Below are 13357 nucleotides of genomic sequence, written 5' to 3' on the forward strand. Positions count from 1 at the left end.
ATATCAATTCATTTCACACATAGTGATATATTTGAAATGTTTATTTCTTTAAATTTTGATGATTAGTACTGACAATTACTGAAAATCCCAAATTCAGTATCTCAGAAAATTTGAATATTAGTTATGACTAGTACCAAAAAATATTTTTTAGAAATGTGGGCCAACTGAAAAGTATGAACATGGAAAGTTTCAGCATGTACGGCAATCAATACTTAGTTGCAGCTCCTTTTGCCTGAATTGCTGCAGCAATACGGCGTGGCATGGAGTCCACCAGTCTGTTGCACTCCTCAGGTGTTATGAGAGCCCGGGTTGCTTTAATAGTGGTCTTCAGCTCTTAAGCATTGTTGGGTCTAGCATCTCGTATCTTCCGCTTCACAATACCCCGTAGGTTTTCTGTGGGGTTAAAGTCAGGTGAGTTTGCAGGCCAATCAAGAAAAGGGATACCATGGTCCTTAAACCAGGTACCGGTAGATTTGGCACTGTGTGCAGGTGCCAAGTCATGTTGGAAAATGAAATCTTCACCTCCATAAAATTGGTCCGCGGCAGGCAGCGTAAAGTGTTCTAAAACTTCCTGGTAGACTGCTGCATTGACCCTAGACCTCAGGAAACACAGTGGACCAACACCAGCAGATGACATGGCATCCTAGACCATTACCGATTGTGGAAATTTGACACTGGACTTCAGCCAACGTGGATTCTGTGCCTCTCCTGTCTTCCTCCAGACTCTGGGACCTTGAATGACTGCTCGCTGACTGCTCTTGTTGCAAAAAAGCTAAGTATCGTTCTATCTGTGTGATTTTAACTGTTTTGCAGCTTTATTTACAACTTAGCAAACCAGCCACAATTAAGTGTATTCCCGGGGGCAGAGCACCTGACATTGAAGCTAATCTTAGGGAGCTAACTCGCAACAGGTCTAGTAAACACGTACGACAGGCTAACTGCACCACTAGTTATGCGAATATAGTAATACACGTTGGCTCCAATGACGTTAGGATGAGACAATCAGAGATTACAAAGAGAAACATAGCCAGGGCTTGTAATCTCGCCAGAAAGATGTCCAGGCATCGAGTAATTGTCTCTGGCCCCCTGCCTGGGAGAGGCAATGATGAGAGATATAGCAGATTAGTCTCTCTTAACAAGTGGCTGGATAGCTTCTGCAGACAACAGGGATTTACGTTTATTGATAATTGGCCCTCTTTCTGGGGCAAACCTGGCTTGCTGAGGAGAGACGGCCCTCACCCTAACCAGGAAGGCGCTATCCTCTTGTCTCGGAACATAGACTTCGCATTGAGCCACATTTGACTAACTGCACTAGAGCAAGCCCGGTCACAGGCAATTACAGAGCCTGCTAGCCTGGGTATGGAGTCAGTTAAGATAGAACTAGCCAGCGCCAGGCTGGATGATCCCTGTACACATAGCAATTTTCGTAGAATAATACACAACTCACAAAATGTTTTTTCTACTGTGTCTATGACTACGTCAGAGTTAGACATGCGTTCAGTTTATCGCAGCGCCAAGTAGACAATCTGAAAATTCCCGTCATATCAATTCCTAGATATGGTCGTAATTATTTTAAGTACACTGCGCATAATAAACGCAACATTATTAATATTGCTACTACGGATAATTTTATCAACAACTCCTTAAAACAGCCCACTACCTATAATATGGGCTTTCTAAACATCAGATCTTTGTCTCCCAAAACGTTATTAGTCAATGAGGTCATTAGAGACAACAACCTTAACGTCATCGGTCTTAGCGAAACCTGGCTTAAACCAGACGACTTTTTTGCGATAAATGAGGCATCCCCTCCTAACTATACGAATTCGCATATTGCCCGTCACCTCAAAAGGGGAGGGGGTGTCGCACTAATATACAACGAAAACTTTAACTTTAGTCCTAACTTAAATAATAAATATAAATCGTTTGAGGTGCTTTCTATGAAGTCTGCCACACCTCTGCCTCTGTGCCTGGCCGTTATCTACCGCCCCCCAGGGCCCTATTCGGACTTCATTAGTGAATTCTCAGAGTTTGTTGCTGATCTAGTGACGCACGCCGATAATATAATTATAATGGGGGACTTTAATATCCATATGAATACCCCATTGGACCCACCGTGCGTGGCGCTCCAGACTATAATTGATAGCTGTGGTCTTACACAAATAATAAATGAACCGACGCATCGCAGTCGTAATACGATAGACCTAGTGCTTGTCAGAGGTATCACCGTTTCCAAAGTTATGATACTCCCGTATACTAAAGTAATGTCCGATCATTACCTTATAAAATTCGAAGTTCAGACTCATGTTCGGCAAGCTAATAATAATAATAACTGCTATAGCAGCCGCAACATTAATGCTGCCACAACGACGACTCTTGCGGACCTACTGCCCTCGGTAATGGCACCATTCCCAAAGTATGTGGGCTCTATTGATAACCTCACTAACAACTTTAACAACGCCCTGCGCGAAACCATTGATAGTATAGCACCGCTGAAGTTAAAAAAGGCGTACGCCATGGTTTACTGAAGAAACTAGAGCTCAGAAATTATTATGTAGAAAGCTGGAACGCAAATGGCGCACGACTAAACTTGAGGTGCACCATCAAGCATGGAGTGATAGTTTAATAACTTATAAACGCATGCTTACCTTAGCTAAAGCTAATTATTACTCAAATCTCATCCGCATTAATAAAAACGATCCAAAATTTTTGTTTAGTACAGTAGCATCGCTAACCCAACAAGGGACTCCTTCCAGTAGCTCCACCCATTCGGCAGATGACTTTATGAAGTTCTTTAATAAGAAAATTGAACTTATTAGAAAGGAGATTAAAGACAATGCGTCCCAGCTACAACGGGGTTATAGTAACACAGATACGACTGTATATACGGCGGATACTGCAAATATCCAAAATAGTTTCTCTCGTTTTGATGAAATAACATTAGAAGGATTGTTACAACGTGTAAATGGAATAAAACAAACAACATGTTTACTTGACCCACTTCCTGGGAAACTTATCAAGGAGCTTTTTGTATTATTAGGTCCATCAGTGCTAAATATTATAAACTTATCACTTTCCTCGGGCACTGTTCCCGTTGCATTCAAAAAACCGGTTATTCATCCTCTCCTTAAAAGACCTAACCTCGATCCTGACCTCATGGTAAACTACCGACCGGTGTCTCACCTTCCCTTTATTTCGAAAATCCTCGAAAAAATTGTTGCAGAGCAGCTAAATTAACACTTAGCGTTTAACAATCTATGTGAAACCTTTCAATCCGGTTTCAGGGCAAATCACTCGACTGAGACAGCCCTCGCAAAATTGACTAATGATCTATTGCTAACGATGGACTCTGATGCGTCATCTATGTTGCTGCTCCTCGATCTTAGCGCTGCTTTCGATACCGTCGATCATAATATTTTATTAGAGCGTATCAAAATACGAATTGGTATGTCAGACTCAGCCCTGTCATGGTTTGACTCTTATCTTACTGATAGGATGCAGTGCGTCTCCCATAACAGTGTGACCTCGGACTATGTTAAGGTAACGTGTGGAGTTCCCCAGGGTTCGGTCCTTGGCCCTGTACTCTTCAGCATCTACATGCTGCCGCTGGGTGACGTCATACACAAATACGGTATTAGCTTTCACTGCTATGCTGATGACACCCAACTCTACATGCCCCTAAAGCTGACCAACACGCCGGACTGTAGTCAGTTGGAAGCGTGTCTTAATGAAATTAAACAATGGATGTTCGCTAACTTTTTGCAACTTAATGCCAAAAAAACGGAAATGCTGATTATCGGTCCTGCTAGACACCGACCTCTATTTAATAATACAACTTTAACATTTGACAACCAAATAATAAAACAAGGTGACTCTGTAAAAAATCTGGGTATTATCTTCGACCCAACTCTGTCCTTTGAGTCACACATTAAAAGCGTTACTAAAACGGCCTTCTTTCATCTCCGTAATATCGCTAAAATTCGCTCCATTTTGTCCACTAAAGACGCCGAGATCATTATCCATGCGTTTGTTACGTCTCGTCTCGATTACTGTAACGTATTATTTTCGGGTCTCCCCATGTCTAGCATTAAAAGATTACAGTTGGTACAAAATGCGGCTGCTAAACTTTTGACAAGAACAAGAAAGTTTGATCATATTACGCCTGTACTGGCTCACCTGCACTGGGTCCCTGTGCACTTAAGATGTGACTTTTAGGTTTTACTACTTACGTATAAAATACTACACGGTCTAGCTCCAGCCTATCTTGCCGATTGTATTGTACCGTATGTCCCGGCAAGAAATCTGCGTTCAAATGACTCCGGCTTATTAGTGATTCCTAGAGCCCAAAAAAAGTCTGCGGGCTATAGAGCGCTTTCCGTTCAGGCTCCAGTACTCTGGAATGCCCTCCCGGTAACAGTTCGAGATGCTACCTCAGTAGAAGCATTTAAGTCTCACCTTGAAACTCATCTGTATACTCTAGCCTTTAAATAGACCTCCTTTTTAGACCAGTTGATCTGCCGCTTCTTTTCTTTCTCCTATGTCCCCCCCTCCCTTGTGGAGGGGGTCCGGTCCGATGACCATGGATGAAGTACTGGCTGTCCAGAGTCGAGACCCAGGATGGACCGCTCGTCGGGACCCAGGATGGACCGCTCGCCTGTATCGGTTGGGGACATCTCTACGCTGCTGATCCGCTTGAGATGGTTTCCTGTGGACGGGACTCTCGCTGCTGTCTTGGATCCGCTTGAACTGAACTCTCGCGGCTGTGTTGGAGCCACTATGGATTGAACTTTCACAGTATCATGTTAGACCCGCTCGACATCCATTGCTTTCGGTCCCCTAGAGGGGGGGGGGGGTTGCCCACATCTGAGGTCCTCTCCAAGGTTTCTCATAGTCAGCATTGTCACTGGCGTCCCACTGGATGTGAATTCTCCCTGCCCACTGGGTGTGAGTTTTCCTTGCCCTTTTGTGGGTTCTTCCGAGGATGTTGTAGTCGTAATGATTTGGCAGTCCTTTGAGACATTTGTGATTTGGGGCTATATAAATAAACATTGATTGATTGATTTCCAAAGGAGATACAAAATTGACTTTCATCTGAAAACATAACTTTGGACCACTCAGCAGCAGTCCAGTCCTTTTTGTCTCGAGCCCAGGCGAGACGCTTTTGACGTTGTCTCTTATTCAAGAGTGGCTTAAAACAAGGAATGCGACAGCTGAAGCCCATATCTTGCATACGTCGGTGCGTGGTGGTTCTTGAAGCACTGACTCCAGCTGCAGTCCACTCTTTGTGGATCTCCCCCACATTTTTGAATCGGTTTTGTTTGACAATCCTCTCCAGGGCGCGGTTATCCCTCTTGCTTGTACACTTTTTTCGACCACATCTTTGTCTTCCCTTCGCCTCTCTATTAATGTGCTTGGACACAGAGCTCTGGGAACATCCAACCTATTTGGCAATGACCTTTTGTGTCTTGCCCTCCTTCTTTAAAGTATCAATTGTCATCTTTTGGACAGTTGTCAAGTCAGCAGTCTTCCCCATGATTGTGTGTCATACAGAATCAAAACGAGAGACCGTTTAAAGGCTTTTCCAGGTGTTTTGAGTTAGTTAGCTAATTAGAGTGTGGCACCAGGTGTCTTCAATATCTGACCTTTTCACCATATTCTAATTTTCTGAGATGTTGAATTTAGGGTTTTCATTGGTTGTCAACTATAATCATCTCCTTTTTGGCAAAAAACACTTGAAATGTATCAGTCTGTTTGGAATGAATGTAAACATTCTACAAGTTTGACTTTCTAAATGGAATTAATGAAATAAATCAACTTTTTCATGATATTCTAATATGACCAGCACCTGTATATTTATTCAACCACTTTGACATGATTCATGCCATCTTTTGTTGTGATTAATCATGTTGACAGCCCTACTTTTCAATGAACTTATTCAACACACACATGCACACACACACACACACACACACACACAGGCGCGGGTACGTACGGTCACATTTCATGCCCTGGTGCATCAACCCGTAGAGGAGTGAACCGCAGTGGTCACAAAAGGTGGGGCTGGAGTACGTGTGCACCTTGAATCTGTGTTTACTGCGAGGATCCTGCTGAGACACACAACACAAGCAGTTTAGGATGAAATGTCAGCACTGGATGAGGCTAAAACGGTGTGTGCGTGCGTGCGTCTGTCTGTCTGTCTGTCTGTGTGTGTGTGTGTGTGTGTGTGTGTGTGTGTGTGTGTGTGTGTGTGTGTGTGTGTGTGTGTGTGTGTGCGTGCGTGCATGCGTGCGTGCGTGCATGTGTGAGACATGAATAAGGAAAAGTAGCTTTCACATGAGGAGGTGTGAACAAGTGATGACATAAATCCATCCATCCATTCATTTTCTACTGCTTGTCCCTTTCGAGGTCACGGGGATGACATAAATCAGGGGTAGGGAACCTATGGCTCTAGAGCCAGATGTGGCTCTTTTGATGACTGCAACTGGCTCTCAGATACATCTTAGCTGACATTGCTTAACACCAGACCTGCGGCCTGTTAGGCTTTTCAATCAGGCCCGCCGGACATTCCTAAATAATTTTTTTAGATCTTCAATATGGAAATTATAGCTGCCATTATGGTGTGCAGTGATGTTTTCAAATTACCGTGAGTCTTGAACTATACAAAGTATTTCGATGGTTGAAATCTGCTCTTTTGCATGATACACTAGTTACTATGGTAATCTAATTAGTTACTATGCTAATCTAATTTGTTACCGTGGTAATCTAAGTCACGGCAGCTCAGACGAGGCACCAAGCAGTGTGGGTGGTGAACGTTTCCACAGAGTGTTTCCAGAGCAGTCAACCTGAAATGCGGGTGTCAGGGACAGACGCGGAAAGACATTTTTACAACGAGGTTCTAAAGCTTAGTGATGTATCAGTATGTAAGTGTTTTTTTTTTTACCCTTCACTTTCATATTTCGCTGTGTTTGTTGCATCGTTTCATTGTAAAATATCTCGATCGAGAGGTGATGTGACGTTCATATGTTGTCAATATTCAGTGTTTTATCGTTCATAGTTTATATTGTAAATCCCACATGCTTTATTTTCATGTACATTCAGGGTGTCTCGTTCAGTAAAAAAAAAAGTAAAATACCATTCTGTTTTTTAAAGACAGTCTCCCATAACTTTTTTAGCATTCATTCAGACATTATTGTGAGTTTTTGTATTAGTGTTCCTAAAAATCAGATAAACCGGCCCTCAGACACATTTTTTTCTCTAATTCCGCTGGTAATCAGTATTAAAAATAATGTTAAAAATATAAAACATTCTCATGCATTTTAATCCATCGATCCGTTTTCTACCACGCCTGTTCAAGAAGTCACATCAATGGTATGAACTATTTTATTTATTATTGGTTAGCTTCAGAATAAAAATGTTATAAAACAAAAATAAGACTTATTATACTCTAAAAATGTTGGTCTTACTTAAAAATGCATACATTTTGTTTTTTTTCCAGTGTTAAAAAATATTATATGGCTCTCACAGTAATACACTTTAAAATATTTGGCTTTAATGGCTCTCTCAGCCAAAAAGGTTCCCGACCCCTGACATAAATGATGGTCCCAATAACTTTGCATCTAATAGACCAGTGGTTCCCAACCTTTTTTCAGTGATGTACCCCCTGTGAAAATTTTTTTCATTCAAGTACCCCCTAATCAGAGCAATGCATTTTTGGTTGAAAAAAAAGAGATAAAGAAGTAAAATACAGCACTATGTCATCAGTTTCTGATTTTTCAAATTGTATAACAGTGCAAAATATTGCTCATTTGTAGTGGTCTTTCTTGAACTACTTGGGGAAAAAAGATATAAAAATAACTAGTGATTCAAATATAACAAAGATTTCTACACATAGAAGTAATCATCAACTTAAAGTGCCATCTTTGGGGATTGTAATAGAGATCCATCTGGATTCATCAACTTCATTCTAAATATTTCTTCACAAAAAAAGAAATCTTTAACAATATTTATGGAACATGTCCACAAAAAATCTAGCTGTCAACACTGAATTGTTGCATTTCTTTTCACACTTCATGAACTTAAATTCATATTTTGTTGAAGTATTATTCAATAAATATATTTATAAAGGATTTTTGAATTGTTGCTATTTTTAGAATATTTTAAAAAAATCTCACGTACCCCTTGGCATACCTTCAAGTACCCCCAGGGGTACGCGTACCCCCATTTGAGAACCATTGTAATAGACGATGTCTCATTTGTGGTGACATCTATCTAAATGAGGGTGCTCCCAAAAAGGAGGCATTTTTCACGTTGACCACTGTATGGTCAACATATGAAATAACAAGTGTGTGTAAGACAATGAAATGCGCCTCCTTTGGCAAAAATTAATAAAACTAATAAAATAAATGTCTTTCTTGTGTTGGGAACTATTTCTCATGTTATTTCTGTTTCTGTAATATTGCAATATTTTTTTTTCATAAAATATTTTGTTTTTAATGTAAAATTCTGACTTTTAAATGCAAAATGGTGACATTTGTCTGTTAAAATTCTGACTTTTATCACAATACTGCCAATGTTTTTGTTTTCTTTGTAAAATAGTGACATTTTTTGAGTAAAATGACTTTTGTCATAACTTTGCCAATTATTATTTTAAAATTGCTAACATTTGAAAGTTTTCTTATCCAACAATTGTGACTTTTGTCGAGTAAAATGATGACTGTTTTCATAATATTGCCAACATTTTAAGCTTTTCTTGTAAAATTGCGACTGTTGGGTAAAATTCCAGTTTTTCTCATAACATTGCACAAATGTTCAGTTTTTCTGGTCAAATTTTGACTTGCCTTGAGTAAAATTACAACTTTTATTACAATACTGCCAAAATGTTTTTCTTGTGAAATTCCAACTCATTTTTCACAACAAACTTTTTTATATTTGCATAGTATGTATATATTATTCATGTTGTAAATACACTTCTTTATATATCTAGAAGGTGTGGTCCTAAAGAGGGAGGCATTTTTCTCAGGTCTCAATAAGGTAACAAATACAAGTGTGTGTGTGTTAGAGATGCACGGATAGGCAATTATTTCATCCGCAACCGCATCACCAAAGTCGTCATCCACCCGCTGTCCACCCGAACCAACATTTTATCAGAACCGCAACGGCCCGCCCACTGAAATACATCAGAGGTCGGCCACCTTTACCTCTCAAAGAGCTGATTAAACCCGTTTCACAGAGTAAAGAAAACAATGGAAGCCGCTATCGTTCTCGCGAATATCCAATGGTGTTCATCCTGATGACAAGAATAAGTGCGTGCTGTGAAGCCATTGCCTTTGTCACCTTCAACAACATGTACAAACCGATTATTAGTCCAGCAACATGTTGTGTGCAGCTTCCGCAATCACACGTACAAGATTGGAAGGCATACTGGGTGATACAGAGTACACTGATGGTTGTGATATAAACAATTTTAACACTCTTACTAATATGCGCCACGCTGTGAAGCCACACCAAACAAGAATGACTAACACATTTCAGGAGAACATCCTCACAGTAACACAAGATAAACAAAACACAACAAATACCCAGAATCCTTTGCATCCGTGACATTTCCTGAATATATTTTACACCCCTGAGCCCCCAACCTAGCTCACCTTACCAACGCACAGGCGGGGGGGGGGGGTTTCTTGCTGCTAGCGTGGTGTATAAAATAGTCATGAAATGTCATGGATGCAAAGGATTCTGGGTATTTGTTGTGTTGTGTTTATGTTGTGTTACTGGGAGAATGTTCTTCCGAAATGTGTTTGTCATTCTTCATAGCACGCCCTAATACATATTGAATGGGGGACTGCCGGCAGTAATTCTGCAGAAAGTTTGCGTCTCCTATTGTCTTCTTCGCTTTGTGACACAGGTCCTAAATGGCTCTTTGAATAGTAAAGGGAAAAGGATACCGATCCCGGAACCATGTATATCAAATATTTCTGAATGGTACAACCGCCACCTGCCCGAATGTAATTAAAATCTATTTTTTCGTCAGGTCACCCGCCCGACCCGCGGATGAGACCGCAAACCGCGCATCTCTAGTGTGTGTTCTTGTATTTCTAGCCTTCTTGAGACATGAAGAAGGAAAAGTATCTTCCATATGAGGAGGTGTGAAGAAGTGATAGTCCCAATAATATTGCATCTAATAGACAATGTTTCACTTGTGGTGACATCTATCAACATAAAGTTGGTCCCAAAAAGGAGGGAGTTTTCACATTGTCTGTGTGTCGCTTTTAAAAGTGCTCCCCCCTCTGGCTGACATATGAAATAACAGGTGTGTGTAAGACATTGAAATGCACCCCCTTTGGCAAAAATTAATAAAACAAATGAAATAAATATATTTTTCTCACAATGTGTCAACTTTCTTTTGTGTAAAATTGGGAAAAAAATTCTGATATTCTTTCTGTTTCTGCAATATTGCAATATTTTCTCGTAAAATGATTACTTTTTTATGTAAAATTATTCATTTTAAATGCAAAATGGTGACATTTGTCTTTTAAAATTCTGACTTTTATCACAATGTTGCAATGTTTTTTTTGTCCTTGTAAAATAGTGACATTATTTAAGTAAAATATTATTATAATATTGCCAACATTTGAAAGTTTTCTTATACAACAATTGTGACTTTTGTCGAGTAAAATGACGACTCTTTTCATAATATTTCCAAAATGTTAAGCTTTTCTTGTAAAATTGTGACCAGTTTTTATCATAACATTGAACACATGTTCAGTTTTTCTTGTCAAATTTTGACTTGCCTTTAGTAAAATTACAACTTTTATTATAATACTGCCAAAATTCAAAGTTTTTCTTGTGAAATTGTGACCTTTTTCTTATGAAATTCCAACTCATTTTTCACAACAAGCTTTTTTATATTTGCATAGTATGTATATATCATCCATCCATTTTCTACCGCTTATTCCCTTTGGGGTCGAGGGGGGCGCTGGTGCCTATCTCAGCTACAATCGGGCGGAAGGCGGTGTACACCCTGGACAAGTCACCACCTCAACGCAGTGTATATAATATTAATGTTGAAAATACAATTCTTTATATATCTAGAAGGTGCGCTCCTAAAGAGGGAGGCATTTTTCTCAGGTCTCAATAAGGTAACAAATACAAGTGTGTGTGTCTGTGTTTTCTTGTATTTCCAGCCTTCTTGAGACACGAAGAAGGAAAAGTATCTTCCATATGAGGAGGTGTGAAGAAGTGATGGTCCCAATAATATTGCATCTAAAAGACAATGTCTCATTTGTGGTGACATCTATCAACATAAGGTTGGTCCCAAAAAGGAGGGAGTTTTTACATTGACTGTGTGTCGCTTTTAAAAGTGCTCCCCCTCTGGCTGACATATGAAATAACAGGTGTGTGTAAGACATTGAAATGCGCCTCCTTTGGCAAAAATTAATAAAACTAATAAAATAAATATATTTTTCTCACAATGTGTCAACTTTATTTTGTGTAAAATTGGGAAAAATGTCTGATATTCTTTCTGTTTTGCAATATTGCAATATTTTCTCGTATAATTATTACTTTTTTATGTAAAATGATTACTTTTAAATGCAAAATGGTGACATTTGTCTTTTAAAATTCTGACTTTTATCACAATGTTGCAATAGTTTTTTTTGTCATTGTAAAATAGTGACATTATTTAAGTAAAATGATGACTTTTGTCATCATTTTGCCGAGTAAAATATTATTATAATATTGCCAACATTTGAAAGTTTTCTTATACAACAATTGTGACTTTTGTCAAGTAAAATGACGACTCTTTTCATAAAATTGCCAAGATTTTATGCTTTCCTTGTAAAATTGCGACCAGTTTTTATCATAACATCGCACACATGTTCAGTTTTTCTTGTCAAATTTTGACTTGCCTTGAGTAAAATTACAACTTTTATTATAATACTGCCAAAAATCTAAGTTTTTCTTGTCAAATTGTGATCTTTTTCTTGTGAAATTCCAAGTCATTTTTCACAACAAGCTTTTTTATATTTGCATAGTATGTATATATCATCCATCCATTTTTTACCGCGTATTCCTTTTGGGGTCGAGGTGGGCGCTGGTGCCTATCTCAGCTACAAATCGGGCAGAAGGCAGGGTACACCCTGGACAAGTAGCCACCTCATCGCAGTGTATATATTATTAATGTTGTAAATACACTTTTTTATATATTTAGAAAGGGTGGGCCTAATGAGGGAGGGATTTTTCTCAGGTCTCAAGAAGGTAACAAATACAAGAATGTGTGTGTGTGTGTGTGTGTGTGTGTGCGTGCGTGTGTGTTATTGGCCCATTAACTTTAGGCAGCCAGGCAGCACATGTTCCTTTTACCAACATGTCTAAATGTGATTTGGAGTCAACCAGTTGACAGGAAATTGGCAGTTTGTGTGTGTGTGTGTGTGTGTGTGTGTGTGTGTGTGTGTGTGTGTGTGTGTGTGTGTGTGCGTGCGTGCAAAGGGACAGACAGCGCTGACACAGCTAATTGCATCAGTAATATTTAACTGAATGACATTTTGACTCTGCTCCGGAGTAGTGATTGTCACTTGGTGTGTTCAGGGGGTGTGGCTCCATTGGGAAGGAAAAAATAAAAATAAATAAAATAGTACAAACGCCGCAATGTCTGTGAATGCACCTCCTGTCTGTGCTATTTGCTCGCTACACTCCCATGAGGCCATGCTTCTCAGGAAATGGCGTGTGGTAGAGGGAGCCCGCTGCCACAAAGAGAACGACGGCGTGTCACAGAAGGAATGATGACTTGTGAAATGTTGCGTGGGGCCGGCGGGGAGAAGAAGGTCTACAGAAGAAATGTCCCTCCTGCTATTGTTAAACTGGGAAGATAGGAGTCATGGTTGTGTTTTCTCATCTTTTCAAGTTGCGCTTTGCTGGAATCGCAGCACTCGCTCGCTTTCCTTGAAGATGGCGCCTTGGCTGGCGGTCACGCAGCCTGACCCCCGGTGGTCACATGACCGCCCCCACGCTGTAAAAAGTGACACGATGGAGAGCGACTCGTAGTCAAAAGAGATGAAGCTCCTCAATGTTTACCTCACAGACACCTTAATATTTTTTGCTTCCTATACTGTACATACTGTATACCGTATTTCCTTGAATTGCCGCCGGGTATATAGTATGCGCCTGCCTAGAACTACTGCCGGGTCAAACTCCATCTTTCATCCATCCATCTTCTTCCGCTTATCCAAGGTCGGGTCACGGGGGCAACAGCCTAAGCAGGGAAACCCAGACTTCCCTCTCCCCAGCCACTTCGTCTGGCTCTTCCCAGGGGATCCCAAGGCGTTCCCAGGCCAGCCAGGAGACAAAGACTTCCCAACGT

The 13357-nt window shown here is 40.2% G+C and overlaps 1 protein-coding gene across 3 annotated transcripts in view; it reads right to left on the bottom strand.

The window, feature by feature from the left end:
• The window catches only part of LOC133538908 (protein kinase C beta type-like), a 140758-nt gene that overhangs the window by 59715 nt on the left and 67686 nt on the right, over positions 1–13357 (bottom strand). For 2 of the 3 annotated variants that reach the window (XM_061880806.1, XM_061880805.1), the window contains exon 4: positions 5993–6104. In XM_061880806.1, coding sequence (XP_061736790.1) covers positions 5993–6104 — 112 coding nt within the window. Of the gene's footprint in view, positions 1–5992; positions 6108–13357 lie in introns of all 3 variants that reach the window. The other variant, XM_061880804.1, reaches the window with a different exon arrangement.

This window comes from Nerophis ophidion, linkage group LG20 (assembly GCF_033978795.1).
Source record: "Nerophis ophidion isolate RoL-2023_Sa linkage group LG20, RoL_Noph_v1.0, whole genome shotgun sequence".
Classification (NCBI taxonomy): Eukaryota; Metazoa; Chordata; class Actinopteri; order Syngnathiformes; family Syngnathidae; genus Nerophis; species Nerophis ophidion.